General features: G+C 40.3%; 1 protein-coding gene across 3 annotated transcripts in view; it reads left to right on the top strand.

Annotated features, from left to right (window-relative positions):
• LOC150087601 (ras GTPase-activating protein nGAP-like) overlaps positions 1-16,482 on the top strand; it is a 604,257-nt gene that overhangs the window by 537,499 nt on the left and 50,276 nt on the right. For all 3 annotated transcript variants that reach the window (XM_090369159.1, XM_090369157.1, XM_090369158.1), the window contains exon 21: positions 15,617-15,836. In XM_090369159.1, coding sequence (XP_090225285.1) covers positions 15,617-15,836 — 220 coding nt within the window. The remainder of the gene's footprint in view (positions 1-15,616; positions 15,837-16,482) is intronic.

Below are 16,482 nucleotides of genomic sequence, written 5' to 3'. Positions count from 1 at the left end.
CACCCTCTCCTTCCACTCTGATCCTCTCGCTGCCGTAAGAGGGGGAGTGAAAGCTGCTGGGGACTGAGGGCCATTTGTATTGTTGTGCTGTCATATGCTAGAGGGTTTGGTCTTTTCTTCTTCACACTGTGCAGCAGTCTTCCATGTCCAATTTGTGCAGCACTCTTCCATGTGCAACAGTATCAAAAGCCTTTCTAAGATCCAAATATATGATATCAAAGTTATTCCCTGCATCCAGTTCCTTTGTGACCACATCATAATATCCAATCAAATTGATCAGGCAAGACTTTCCCTTAACAAAACCATACTGTGTCCGAGCTATAACTGAAGCCTTGTCTAGATGATCCTGCAGTGCTTCTTTAACCAGTGCCTGCATTAATTTTCCTAGAAAAGAAGATAAACTAACAGGTCTATAATTACTTTTCTCACCCTTTGATCCTCCTTTGTGAATTGGGGTCACATTTGCACATCTCTACTCCATGAGTACCTCCCCTGAGTCCACGGAAGCTCTCATAATTATGGCTAAGGGTTTGCTTACTTCTTTTGCTGCCTCCTTTAATATAATTGGATAGATCCCATCCACCCCAGATGCCTTTTTTATGTTTATCTTCAACAATTTCTCCTCCACTTTCCTCTGAGTTATTACAAAATCATCTAGCTCACTGCCAGAGTATAATTCAACACTGGTTTCCTGAATTCCCTTTCCTGAATAAATCCTTATGTGTGAATGTAGATGCAAAATACTCATTTAGTTTGTTAGCCAACTGAGCAGGATTATCATCCAGTTGGCCAATGTGATTTATCCCTTTACTTCTAGAGTTTCCATAGGTAAAGAACGTGTTGCCATTTTTCTTTGCATCCTTTGTCAATGATTTCTCATAATCTGCCCCACCTGCATAATCTCCTCTGCCACTTGGTTACAGACCAGCTTATATCTATCACTGGCTTCCATGTCACCCATTAATTTATATGTATCCCATGCATTTTTTCTTCTCTGCCATATGTCCCATTAGTTCATCTGACATCCCACAGAAACTAGTAGTTGTTGGTCACTCTATTGTCAAGGAAACAGGGAACATGGTAAGTAAAAAAGGATAGGTGGAACAGGACCAGGGTATGTTTCCCAGGGGCAATGGTTGATGATGTTGTAGAGTGGATATCATCCTTTAAGGGCACAAAAGGTGATATTGTTGTACATTGGCACTAATGATATTAAGAGTAGAAGGCCGACGGAATTACTTAAGAAGTACAGGTCACTGTTGAAAAAAAAAAAAGCGGTGATTTAGGGTTGAGTTTGAAAGTGTCTGCAATTCTGCCCAGATATGATAGGAGGGAGTATATGATGAGATGTGCAACCAGCTTTGTCGATCAATTGAGCCCTGAAAAGATTGTGCAAGCCTCAAGGGGTAGAATTTTTTTCAGCCTGGGCTGTACTTGTTAACAGGAGAGACTGCTTCTATTGGGATGGGATGCACCTGTTCCTATTCTTAGATACCCTAACACCACCCATGTGTTTACTTGTACCGCAAGGACTAAAAGATTAACAGTAGCCACTGGCAGAGGTAAAAGTGGATCTTGCAAAGATTCTATTAGAATGAGGAGCAGACTGGAAAACAAGATGCAGGGTATTTCAGAGCCTGCTGGGAGTCAATGCGGTACAAGTAAACACATGGGTTGTGTTAAGGTAGATAAGAATAGGAACATTATGTATGTATGTATACTTGCCTGTACACCAATGCTAGGAGTTTGGTAAATAAATTTGATGAATTTGAGGTATTGCTCAAAACATCAAAGGCAGATATTGTTTGGATATCAGAGACGTGGTGTCACACAGATATAAGGAATGCAGAACTGGAATTTGGGGAGTACAATGTCTACAGGCAGGATAAGAAGAGAGGTGGGGTTATGCTATTAGTTAAGAAACACAAAATCCAAGAAAGTGCAGCCAGTCGATATTGCTGGACAGTGCAGTGTCAAGTCAGTTTGGTGTGACATAAGCATTGGGAGATCAAAATTGAGAGTAGGAATGTGCTATAAGTCTAATGACTCTGATGAGTATAATAAGAAACCGTACAGGGAAATAGAGTGGGCCAGTAAATCAGAGAGTCTTATAATGGGGGATTTTAATTTCCCAGATACTGACTGGAATTTGTGGGTTGGTCACTCACACACTAGAAAGCCTTTTGTGGATTTATTGGATGATTGTTTTCTACATCAGCATGTTCGGGAGGCAGACTAGAGGGAGTAATACTCTTGATCTGATTAAAAGTAGTGATTTTTTATGCATTAAGAATCTGCAGATAAAGGAACCACTAGGTGGCAGTGATCACAGTGTGCTGAAGTGGGATTTACTCAAAGAGGTAACTACCATTAGGGGTAAAGGGAAGGGTTTTTGCTTTTGTAAAGGTATTAGTATTAGTAATAGTAACGGCCGCATGGTGCAAGAAAGCCTATGGCTTAAGCTGGACCAGCCAAAAAAAAAAAAAAAAAATCCGAACAAAACAATGATAAAAAAAAATAATAAATAAATAACTAAATAATAATAATTAATAAAAAAAAAAAAAAGGAAATTAAACCTATCATCCTATGCGCTTCCCTTACCTGAAAGTACTATCCAGATGACCTTTGAATTCCCCCAAACTGTCTGCCTCTACTACCCATGAAGGCAACTTATTCCAGTAATTTATAACTCTGTGGCTAAAATAAAACTTCCTGCACTCCAATCTAAACATTTCCACCCGTAACTTGAATTTATGTCCCATTTTGACCTCATTCATTTTACTGATGCCTCTCAGAGCCTTAAACACCTCAATAAAATCTCCTCTAAGGTGTCCAGTTTCCAAACTCTGCAACCCACATATTCAAAGTCTTTCTTCATAAGGATGCCCTTTTGCCGATCTCACCAGGCAAGTTACCTTTCTTTGCACCCCTTCAAGAAGCTCGATGTCTTTCTTTAGGTGCGGTCTCCATACTTGAACACAGTATTCCAAGTGTGGTCTAACATAAGCCTTATATAATGGAATTATCACATCCCTATCTCTACTTGCAAAAGTTTGATAGATCATCGATAGGACACCATGGGCCTTCCTTGCAACCTGTTTACAATGCTCAGAGAATTTCATGTCTGACCGTATCGTAACACCCAAGTCCTTTTCCTCCAGTACTGGGTTTAGTTGAACTCCACCAAGTGAATAAGTTTTTTTGGGATTACTGTTTCCCAAGTGTAATACCTTACACTCTGTTGGATTAAAGCACAGCTGCCATTTTTCTGACCATTCCTGAAGTCTATCTAGGTCTCTCTGAAGAAGCTCAGCTTGACAGTGACCATTAACTGCTCTACCAATTTTAACATCATCTGCAAATTTAGACATCACGCCCTCTATCCCTTCATCAAACACAGTGGTCCTAATACTGATCCTTGGGGAAGCCCACTTCTTACATCAACCCAATCTGAGGAATAGCCATTTATCACAACCCTCTGCCTCCTGTCCTGAAGCCATCCTTCTATCCATCTAAGGATTTTCCCAGTGATTCCAACCTGTTCCAGCTTATAAAGCAAGCGCTCATGTGGGACTGAGTCAAAAGCTTTGCTGAAATCTAAATAAACAATGTCGAAATTATTCCCTAAATCCAGCTCGTGAGTGACCCTTTCGAAATAGCAAACCAGATTTGTTAAACATGATTTTCCCTTTACAAAACCATGCTGAGTATCATTGAGAATTTCAATTCGATCCAAATGATCCTGAATTCCACCCTTGATCATTGCCTCCATGATTTTCCCTACAACTGAAGTCAGACTGACAGGTCGATAATTTCCAACTTCACATTTAGAGCCACCCTTATGTATGGGAGATACATTTGCACTTTTCCAATCCAAGGGAATCTCCCCAGAGTCTAGTGATGCTCGCATAATTAGCTTCAATGGTTCAATGCACTCGCTTGCCGCCTCTCTTAAGATTATAGGGTATATTCCATCAACTCCAGGCGCCTTACTGGTCTGTAGGCTCGAACGTTTTTTCATTAAATAATCTTGTGAAATTTCAATATCATTAATTACATATTTTTTAACTTTGCTCCCACAATTTCCCATTGCCACAAAAGGCTTTTCATTTGTAAATATCGATGCAAAATAACTGTTGAGTTCATCTGCAAAGGCAGCTGGTGTATTTATTACTATCCCTTTTCCCTTACATAAAGGTCCGATCTGATTTGTCCTGCTCTTCTTGGCATTTATATATGTGAAGAATTCTTTATCCCCCCTCTTTGCTCTGTTTGCTAGTGATTTCTCATAAACTGCCTTTGCCTGTCGAACCTTTTCTGTGGCTCTATTACACATCACCTTGTAGCTGTTATAGGCTTCAGTACTTTTTATTGCTCTGCAACCTTTCCATGCCACCTTTTTCTGCTCAAGTAATGTGGCTACTTCACTATTCATCCAACTTCGAACCCTTCTCGTGGAGTATTTTTTTAATGGTAAAGACGCATTCAAGGCATCTGTGATTAATGTTTTAAAAGCATACCACAGTTCAATTGTATTCATTCTCTGCGCGATATCTACCCAGTTAATAGAGGCTATGTAGTACCTTAAGGCATCGTAATTTCCTTTTCTGAAATTAAATGTTTTGTTTGTTATTTGGTTTTTAGGAGCATTAGCAACTAAGGCCATATTGCTCCGTGAACATGCGGTGGTCATTCCTGACCTTTCCGCATCCTCCGTATTTGGTGGTGACGGGCTCGAACCCCGGTCTAATCAAGAAGCGTGTGCTACTCACTGCTGCTCCTTCCCACCTGGCTACGGAGGCGCCTCTGAAATTAAAACCCATTCCTTTGACTCTTACTTCTGCTACCTCTCTCGTCATCATCCACCGTAGAACTCCTTGATCACTTCCTGCTACTGGTTCCTCTACTGTCAGCCCTGTTATGTCATCTGAATCATGTGTGATGATGAGGTCTAGGATATTCTTTTCTCTAGTACTTTCCCCGACATGTTGATACAAATAACAGTCATCTAGTTGATTTAAAAATTTTGTTCCCCATGTCGAGTTTCCTTCCCATTTACTCCAATCAATTAGAGGCAAATTGAAATCACCCATAATAAGGCATTGACGCTTACTTGCCCATTCCATTTGCATGTAGAGGCTTTTGTCATAATCTTCACAATCACCTGGTCTGTAGATTACTCCTACTTGCATTATACCTTTGTTTCCAACTATCTCACACCATTCAGACTCTATACTAACATGTGAAATGTCTGAATTCGGGAAAGCTATCGCCGCACTCAGGCTGCTTCTGATAAGAAGCATTACCCCACCACCCCTTCTATTTAACCTATCCTTCCTAAATACATTATACAAGCCGTACTGAAACTCATCATCCCCAATTTCCGGGTGGCACCACGTCTCTGTAAGCCCTATTATGTCCGTGTTACTTGTTTTAACCAGCAGTTCGAATTCGCTCATTTTGTTGACGACACTTCTAACGTTACTGTATAAACAATTAAGATTTACTGTTCTTGTATATTTAAGAACCCTAACACAACCCTTGAAGTTTTTTAGGCTCTCTTCCCTGATATTAGCTACCCGCTCATGTGAAACGTTTCTGCCCCCAGAACATCTAGATAATACGTCCAGTTGGGGTAACAGATAAGAACTCTTAAGGTATGTGCAAGAGTTACTTTGACCAATATTATCAGATAAATGCGTGTCAGTATTACCCACAAACCCCCCTAACTAGCAGTTTCCGTGAACCATTAGCATTAGCATTAGCATTAGTAGAGGCATTTGATGCAAGAAAGCAAGCTTATGCAGCATCAGCCAAGAAAAAAAAAAAAACCCACTTCCACTTCACCCCTCTGTTCGTTCAAAATACCTGTCCAGCTGAGCCTTAAACTTATTTAGGCTATCAACCTCCACCACAAGGGATGGAAGTCTGTTCCACCAACCAACCACCCGCTGGCTAAAGGCAAATTTCCGCACGTCTATCCTACATCTGTCTTTCCTCAATTTGAATTTATGCCCTCTCAGGTGATTTTTCTGAGCTAGAGGAAGAATCCCATCAGCATTGAGCATGCTTAAACCATTCAAGGCTTTATACACCTCTATCAGATCACCTCGCTGGTGCCTAGTCTCCAGACACTGTAATTTGCAAAACTTAAGCCTTTCTTCGTAAGAGCACCCCTTTGTTCCATTCACTAATCTTGTTGCCCTTCTCTGTACTCGTTCCAGCAGCTCTACATCCTTCTTGAAATGAGGCCTCCAGACCTGTATACAGTACTCTAGGTGTGGCCTGACCATCGCCTTATACAATGGAATAATCACCTCCTTATCCCTGCTGGAAAAATTCCTGTATATCATTGACAATACTCCATGAGCTACTCTTGCAGCCCTTCTGCACTGCTCAGAGAACTTCATATCTGCCTGCACAACCACCCCCAAGTCCCTTTCATTCTCTACCACTGTCAGTGTAGTACCACAGAGTTGATACATTGCTCTGGGGTTGCTGTTTCCCATGTGTAGTACTTTACATTTATCAATGTTAAACTTCATTTGCCACCTCTCAGCCCATCTGCTCAACCTTTCCAGATCCTGTTGCAGCAGCATAGTGTCAGTAGTGTCCTTGACAACCCTGCCAACCTTTGTATCGTCTGCAAACTTGGACATTAAGCCCGATATACCATCATCAATATCATTTATAAATACAGAAAACAATAATGGACCCAACACTGTGCCCTGAGGGACTCCACTAATAACATCAGTGCACGATGAGCAGTGTCCATTGATTACCACTCTGTCTTCTCCCCCTCAACCACCCCTTTATCCATAGCAGCAATTTGCCTCCAATGTTACACTGCTCCAATTTGTGTAGCAGTCTTCCATGTGCAACAGTATCAAAAGCTTTTCTAAGATCCAAGTATATAATATCAAAGTTATTACCTGTATCCAGTTCTTTTGTGACTGCATCATAGTATCCAATCAAGTTGGTCAGGCAAGACTTCCCCTTAACAAAACCATGCTGTGTCTGAGCTATAACTGAAGTCTTGTCTAAATGATCCTGCAGTGCTTCTTTAACCAGTGCCTCCATTAATTTTCCTGGAACAGAAGTTAAGCTCACAGGTCTATAATTACTTGTGTCAGCCTTTGATCCTCCTTAGTGAATTGCGGTCACATTTGCACATTTCCAGTCTATGGGTACCTCTCATAATTATGGCTAAGGGTTTGCTTACTTCCTTTGCTGCCTCCTTTAATATAACTGGATAGATCCCATCCACCCCGGGTGCCTTTCTTGTGTTTATCTTCAACAGTTTCTCCTCCACTTTACTCCCAGTTATTTCAAGATTCTGTAACTTACTGCTAGAGTTGAATACACCTCTGGCATTCCCCTCGCTGAATAACTCCTCATGTGTGAATGTCGATGCAAAATATTCATTTAGTTTGTTAGCCACCAGAGCAGGATCATCAACACTTGACCCATCAATATCAAGTGGACCAATCTGATTCATCCCTTTCCTTCTAGAGTTTACATAAGTAAAGAACTCTTTGCTGTTTTTCTTTGCATCCCTTGCCAAGGATTTCTCGTAATCTGCCTTCGCCTGCCTAACCTCCTTTGTAACTTGGTTGCATATCAACTTGTATCTATCATAGGCTTCTGTGTCATGTGTTAATTTGTAAGTATCCCATGCATTTTTCTTCTCTGCCATATGCCTCATTAGTTCATCCGACATCCATTTTGGCCTAAACCTTGAACAATATTTCTTAGTTGGTATGTAAAGCCTAGTAGCTTCCAAGATAAGTTCTTTGAATGCTTCCCATTTTGAATTTGCTGTTGGTAACATCATCAGTTGGTCCCACTGTATAGAATTTAAATACTGTCTCAGTCCATCGTAGTCGCCTTTACGGAAGCAATAACCCTTCCCTTTACCCCTAATGGTAGTTACCTCTTTGAGTAAATCCCACTTCAGCACACTGTGATCACTGCCACCTAGTGGTTCATTTATCTGCAGATTCTTAATGCATGAAGAATCACTGCTGATAATCAAATCAAGAGTATTACTCCCTCTAGTTGCCTCCCGAACATGCTGATGTAGAAAACAATCATCCAATAAATCCACAAAAGTCCTGCTAGTGTGTGAGTAACCAGCCCCCAAATTCCAGTCAATATCTGGGAAATTAAAATCTCCCATTATAAGACACTCTGATTTACTGGCCGACTCTATTTCCCTGTACAGTTCCTTATTATACTCATCAGAGTCATTAGGCCTATAGCACACTCCTACTCTCAATTTTGATCTCCCAATGTTTATGTCACACCAAACTGACTCCACACTGCACTGTCCAGCGATGTCGACTGGCTTCACTTCCTTGGTTTTTATGTGTTTCTTAACTAATAACATAACCCCTCCTCCCTTCCTATCCTGTCTATCCTTTCTGTAGACGTTGTACTCCCCAAATTGCAGTTCTGCATCCCTTGTATCTGTGTGACACCACGTCTCTGATATCCCAACAATATCTGCCTTCGATGTTTTGAGCAATACCTCAAATTCATCAAATTTATTTACTAAACTCCTAGGATTGGTGTACACGCAAGTATACCTGCACCTGTTTCTATTCTTAGCTACCCTAACACAACCCATGTGTTTACTTGTACCGCAATGGCTCCCAGCAGTCTCTGAAATACCATGCATCTTGTTTTTCAGGCTTCTGCTCATTCTAATAGAAGCAGTGCAAGAATCTCTTTCACCTCTGCCAGTGGCTAGTGTCAATCTATTGGTCTTTGTCTCCCCCCAAGCTAGCAGTTTTCCGACCCACCTAACACTGCCTCGATAGCATCAGCAAATATTCTTGCACCCTTTCTATTTAAGTGTATCCCATCCCTGTAGAAGCAATCTCTCCTGTTAACAAGTACAGTCCAGGCTGAAAAAAATTCTAACCCTTGAGCCTTGCACAATCTTTCCAGGGCCGAATTGATCGACAAGGCTCTCATCATATACTCCCTCCTATCGTGTCTGGGCAGAATTGCAGACACTTTCAAATTCAACCCTAATTCTCGGCTTTTGTTCAACAGTGACCTGTACTTGTTAAGTAATTCTGCCGGTCTCCTACTCTTAATATTATTAGTGCCAACGTGTACAACTATATCACCTTTTGTGCCCTTAAAAGATGATATTCGCTCTACAACGTCATCAACCTTTGCCCCTGGCAGACATACCCTGGTCCTGTTCCACCTATCTTTTTTACAAAGCATGTTCCCCGTTTCCCTGACAATAGAGTCACCAACAACTACTAGTTCCTTCGGGACCAGCGCATTCTGCCTTAGGGGTTGTCTCTGTGTCACGCGATGCCCAAGTGCAAGCTCTGGCGTTGATGTGGGCAGCTGAGAGCTTGATGGGCCCCTCAATTTAGTTTCTTCGAGGGCATCCACCCTGTCCTTCAAGCTCTCATATAGGCCCACAAGAACGCCGAGTTGTTGCCTGATATCGATACACTCCTTGCATCGCGCACACACAAAGACATCCCCCTTGGCAGTATCATGTCCCGTACCCGATTGCTCTGCAAACATCAAGCAAACAGTGCATTTTATAAGGCTGTGAGTCAGAGGACAACTGCCCCCCTCAGTTCTGCTCTGAGCCACAGCACTTCCATTAGCTTGAGCCTTTTGCTTTGCTGCTCTGGTCTGAGTCATGATTCTATTAATTTATTATGTTATGTTATTAATTATATTACGTTTGTAATCTAAGTCGTTATATGTATTTATTTAAACGTACAATTTAACTGCTAACGAAGTTCAACTAACGCTATCTAGTACGGTATATAACCTACGGTATCACAATGGCGGGAAAGTTACTAACGGTAACGGTAGTTACGAACACGTGGAAACCCTTACCGATACTTTTACAAGGCCGAGTAAAGAATAAATACACCAAATTAATCAAAAAAACACAAAATAATGTTATACTACTAAATTTAAATCAAAAGTTTTAGAAAAACAATAATTTCAAATCAATAAATAAGAAAAATCCACTTAGCGGCTTTGAACACGACCGTCACTAGTAGCCTCGTCAGCAGACTGTGGTAATGTGGGGGATGTGGGGTAACAGATAAGAACTCTTAAGGTATGTGCAAGAGTTACTTTGACCAATATTATCAGATAAATGCGTGTCAGTATTACCCACATCCCCCCTAACTAGCAGTTTCCGTGAACCTTTAAGGTATCCTCAATAATACTGGCAAAAACCTTTGCACCACCTTTGTTTAAGTGTATCCCGTCTCTACAAAACAAATTCCTTCTACCTACAAGTGTGGGCCATGCTGATAGAAATTTACCTCCTAAAGCCTTGCAGATTGCTTCAAGTCTTGAGTTAATCCACAAGGCTCTTAACATATAATCCCTCCTATCGTGTCTGGGCAGAATTGCAGACACATAGACATTATGGCCTAGCTTGCGACATTTCCTCAGCATGGTCCTGTATTTTTCCAACAAATCGTCAGATCGTGTACGTTTAATATCATTTGTCCCCACATGAATAATAATATTTTCTTTACCCACTTTAAAATCTGACAATCTGTTCGTGACATCATCAATAGTTGCTCCCGGCAGACATACCCTGGTTCTGCTCCACCTATCCTTATTACAAAAAATATTCCCCGTTTCCCTGACAATGGAGTCTAATAATAATGTCCTTTTTAACCAGAGTAGTTTGCACTTGGTTTTTCTGTTTTGAGGCTCGAATCGGGTGTGCATCACTTGGTAGATTGCTTGAGTTTTGAGTCTCTGATGAGCTCCCAGATGCATTATTTGGAGGGCAAGCACTCGTTTTTTCAGGGACTCAAATTGTTCCATCAGTGCACCAAATTGTAATTTACGATCGGTGCACTCCTTAGATCGATCACAAAGAAAAGAATCCCCAGGTGAGGTAGGATTAGTCACCAGGTCAACCTTGGAAAACATTCCACACGTTCCACAACGGATTAAATCATTACTCCCCCGTAAATCGCCATCGGCTATTTCCGTGTGAGTCACGATACCCTGTGACGTGTTAAAGCCAGATCTCGTAACTACCATTATAAAATTAAATAAATATCAATGAAAGTAACTTTAAAAAATTATATCTATAATATTATTAAAATCAAACAGTTACAGGAAAACCTATAACAAAATAATCCAACAATATCGAAATAAATCAAATATTTAAAAGCACTATCCGAAAGTAAACCACTTAACTAAGGAGCCCTGTCAAAGCGCGTCCGCTCACCTCGAATGCCAACAATCTACTCTAAGGTGACTACAATGGTCTGAAACCGTATTTATATACAGTGGGACCACCTGATGATGTTACCAACAGCCAATTCAAAATGGGAAGCATTCAAAGAATTTATCTTGGAAGCTACTAGGCTTTACATACCAACTAAGAAATATTGTTCAAGGTTTAGGCCTAAATGGATGTCAGATGAACTAATGAGGCATATGGCAGAGAAGAAAAATGCATAGGGTACATATAAATTAATGGTGACATGGAAGCCTATGATAGATGTAAGCTGGTCTGTAACCAAGTCACAAAGGAGATTAGGCAGGCAAAGGCAGATTATAAGAAATCCTTGGCAAAGGATGCAAAGAAAAACAGAAAAGAGTTCTTTGCCTATGTAAACTCCAGAAGGAAAGGGATGAATCAGGTTTGTCCAATGGATATTGATGTTTCAACTGTTGATGATCCTGCAGATGAATGTCAAAAATGGATGTCAGATGAACTAATGAGGCATATGGCAGAGAAGAAAAATGCATGGGGTACATATAAATTAATGGTGACATGGAAGCCTATGATAGATATAAGCTGGTCTGTAACCAAGTCACAAAGGAGATTAGGCAGGCAAAGGCAGATTATAAGAAATCCTTGGCAAAGGATGCAAAGAAAAACAGAAAAGAGTTCTTTGCCTATGTAAACTCCAGAAGGAAAGGAATGAATCAGGTTTGTCCAATGGATATTGATGTTTCAACTGTTGATGATCCTGCTCTGGTGGCTAACAAACTAAATGAGTATTTTGAATCTACATTCACACATGAGGAGTTATTCAGGAAGGGGAATGCCAGAGGTGAATTATACTCTGGCAGTGAGCTAGATGATTCTGTAATAACTGAGGGAAAGTGGAGGAGAAATTGTGGAGGATAAACATAAAAAAGGCATCCGGAATGGTTGGGATCTATCCAGTTATATTAAAGGAGGCAGTAAAGGAAGTAAGCAAACCCTTAGCCATAATTATGAGAGCTTCCTTGGACTCAGGGGAGGTACCCACAGACTGGAAATGTGCAAGTGTGGCCCCAATTCACAAAGGAGGATGAAAGTTGTTGTTTTTATTTGGTTTTTAGGAGCATAAGCAACTAAGGCCATATTGCTCCGGGATATACGGTGGTCATTCCCTGACTTTTCCGCATCCTCCGTATTTGGTGGTGACGGGCTCGAACCCCGGTCTAATCAAGAAGCGTGTGCTAGGCACTGCTGCTCCTTCCCACCTGGCTACGGAGGCGCCAGGAGGATGAAAGGTTGACACAAGTAATTATAGACCTGTGAGTTTACCTTCTGTTCGAGGAAAATTAATGGAGGCACTGGTTAAAGAAGCACTGCAGGATCATCTAGACTTCAGTTGTAGCTCGGACACAGCATGGTTTTGTTAAGGGAAAGTCTTGCCTGACCAATCTGATTGGATACTATGATGCAGTCACAAAAAAACAGAATGCAGGGAATAACTTTGATATTATATATTTGGATCTTAGAAAGGCTTTTGATACTGTTGCACATGAAAGACTGCTGCACAAATTGGAGCAGTCTAGCATTGCAGGCAAATTGCTGCTATAGATAAAGGGATGGTTGAGGGAGAGAGACAGAGAGTGGTAATAAATGGACACTGCTCATCTTGGACTAATGTTATTAGTGGAGTCCCTCATGGTTCAGTGTTGGGACCATTGTTGTCTGTATTTATAAATGATATTGATGATGATATATCATGCTTAATGTCCAAGTTTGTAGACGATACAAAGTTTGGAAGGGTTATTAAGGACACTACTGACAGTATGCTGCTGAAACAGGATCTGGAAAGGTTGAGCAGATGGGCTGAGAGGTGGCAAATGAAGTTTAACATTAACAAATGTAAAGAATTACATATGGGAAACAGTAACCCCAGAGTAATGTATCAACTCTGTGATACTACACTGACAGTGGTAGAGAATGAAAAGGACCTGGGCGTAATTGTGTAGGCAGATATGAAGTTTTCTGAGCAATGCAGATGGGCTGCAAGAGTAGGTCATCATGGTGTCTTGTAAATGATATACAGGAATTTTTCTGGCAGGAATAAGGAGGTGATTATTCCCTTGTATAAGGCAATGGTCAGGCCACACCTTGAGTACTGTATACAGGTCTGGAGGCCTTATTTCAAGAAGGATGTAGAGCTGCTGTAATGAGTACAGAGAAGGGCAACAATATTAGTGAATGGAACAAAGGGTTGCTCTTACGAAAGAAAGGCTTAAGATTTGCAAGTTACAGTGTCTGGAGACTAGGCACCGGCGAGGTGATCTGATAGAGGTGTGTAAAGCCTTGAATGGTTTGAGCATGCTCAATGCTGATTGGGTTCTTCCTGTTGTTCAGAATAATCACCTGAGAGGACATAAATTCAAATTGATGAAGGACAGATGTAGGATAGATGTGTGGAAATTTGCCTTTAGCCAGTGAGTAGTTGGTTGGTGGAACAGGCTTCCATCCCTTGTTGTAGAAGTTAATAGTCTAAATAAATTTAAGGCTCAGCTGGATAGGTATTTTGAATGAACGGAGAGGTGAAATGGGAGTGGGTTTTTTTTTTTTTTTTTTTTTCTCTTTTTGGCTGATGCTGCATAAGCTTGCTTTCTTGCATCATATGCCTCTAGTAATACTAATGCTAATTTAAGCCTAAACCTTGAATGATATTTCTTAGTCGCTAGTAGCTTCCAAGATAAATTCTTTGAATGCTTTCTCTTTTGAATTTGCTGTTCGTAACATCATCAGTTGGTCCCACCGTATAGAATTTAAATACTGTCTCAGACCACTGTAGTCGCCTTTACAAAAGCAAAAACCTTCCCTTTACCCATGATGGTAGTTACCTCTTTGAGTAAATCCCACTTCAGCACACTGTGATCACTGCCACCTAGTGGTTCTTTATCTGCAGATTCTTAATGCATGAAGAATCACTACTGATAATCACGTCAAGAGTATTACTCCCTCTAGTTGCCTCCCAAACATGTTGATGTAGAAAACAATCATCCAATAAATCCACAAAAGCCTTGCTAGCGTGTGAGTGACCAACCCACAAATTCCAGTCAGTATCTGTGAAATTAAAATCCCCCTTTATAAGACTCTGTGATTTACAGGCCCACTCTATTTCTCTGTACAGTTTCTTATTATACTCATCAGAGTCATTAGTCCTATAACACACTCCTACTCTCAATTTTGATCTCCCAGTGCTACTGTCACACGAAACTGACTTGACACTGCACTCTCCGGCAATATCGACTCGCTGCACTTCCTTTAATTTTATGTGTTTCTTAACTAATAGCATAACCCCTCCTCCCTTCCTGTCCTGCCTGTACACATTGTACTCCCCAAATTCCAGTTTTGCATTCCTTATATCTGTGTGACACCATGTCTTTGATATCCCAACAATATCTGCCTTTGATGTTTTGAGGAATACCTCAAATTCATCAAATTTATTTACCAAACTCCTAGTATTGGTGTATACACAAGTATACATGCACATGTTCCTATTCTTAGCTATCCTAACACAACCCATGTGTTTACTTGTACCGCAATAACTCCCAGTAGTCTCTTTAATTCCCTGCATCTTGTTTTCCAGGCTGCTGCTCATTCCTATAGCAGTGGAAGAATGAATTTCACCTCTGCCAGTGGCTACTGTTAATCTATTAGTGCTTGTATCTCCCCCAAGCTAGCAGTTTTCCGACCCACCTAACACTGCCTCGATAGCATCAGGAAATATCCTTGCACACCTTCTATATAAGTGTGTCCCATCCCTATAGAAGCAGTCTCTCCTGGTTGCAGAATAACATTAGCATTAGTAGTTGGCATATGATGCAAGAAAGCAAACTTATACAGCATCACCCAAAAAAAAAAAAAAAAAACCCACTTCCCATTCACCTAATATTCTGCCTTTGTTTGTATTAGTAGTTTAAATGGAACAAGCTTATATAGCATCAACCAAAAAAAAAAGAAACCTACCTATACCATCTGCCCATCCCCTCTAATATTTTTTCTAATCCTTCCTTATATTTATTCATGCTACCCACTCTCACAATGCCAGATGGAAGTTTGTTTTCTAGCAATGAAGTTACTTTTTGGCTGGAATCAAATTTTTGCGCATCTACCCTGCAACCATCCTTTTGATGTCTGAGGAAGAGCAAGTTCTCTTTTCAGAATTTGTTCTTTCTCAGATGACAGTGCCTTACATTACAGATTGAAACTGTACTGTTGATGTCAGTTTATTTTTTGCAATGAATAGAAGATGTTCTTTGTTCTCATTTGTTGTGTATAGCAAACAGCAGTTAGATATAATAAGCAGGAATTATTGATGTTTTTTTAATATTTCAGGAATCTACTGCCGAATCTATTGAGTACTATTCCTTCCTTCCCTCATCCCATTCCTTAATGAAGCCTGAGGGTTCTGAGACACTTTCTTACCAGGCTCTTGCCTTTAGTAACCCTATGTATCACTTTCCAGTGCCTGATGATTTCTGCTGCTCAAAAACATCTGGTTCAGTAATCAGTGACAGTAATGAAGACATATCCATCATTGTTCAGCCTTGTATTGGTAAGGCTTAAACATAAATAATCTTATATAATAAGTCAATTACACTGAAATTTAAATAAAATAAGCTCCTCTTCCCATTCCTAAGCTTACTTTATTTTTTTTTATAAAAGTGAAAAGAGAATGGGAAACTTTACACCAGAATTGTTGGGAAGTTAGCAGCATTAATGTTAAAATGAAAAGAGGTCTTAGGCTTTTGTTGCACCAGCCAAAAAAAAATATATTAAATAAATAATAATAAGTTATTTAATTAAAAATAATAAATAAATGGGAAAATAAATTAAACTAAACTACCTGTTTGACTCTCTCCTCATACAGATATCTATCCAGTTGAATTTTGAAATTTCTCAAGCTGTCAGCCTCAACCACTCTTCCAGTAATGGACAACTTGTTTGTTTTCTAGAAGAAAATGTATGGCATTCCAGTATATTCCCTGATAATTCTGGATCGGTTATAATGATGATTTCACCCTCGTTTTTTTTACTTATACACCTTAATCAAGAATCCTCTAAGGTGCCTAATTTCCAAACTCTCTAGTCCACCTATTCAGAGTCTTTCTTCATATGGATGACATTTAGCCTATCTCACCAGGCTTTCTACCCTTACAAGGAGCTTGATGGCTTTTTTAGGTGCAGTTTCCATATCTGAA

This window comes from Mastigoproctus giganteus, chromosome 3 (genome assembly GCF_048544385.1).
Source record: "Mastigoproctus giganteus isolate SK-2022 chromosome 3, ASM4854438v1, whole genome shotgun sequence".
Taxonomy (NCBI): domain Eukaryota; kingdom Metazoa; phylum Arthropoda; class Arachnida; order Uropygi; family Thelyphonidae; genus Mastigoproctus; species Mastigoproctus giganteus.
Note: the sequence above shows the minus strand (reverse complement) of the source record. Positions and strands in the feature narration are given on the sequence as shown.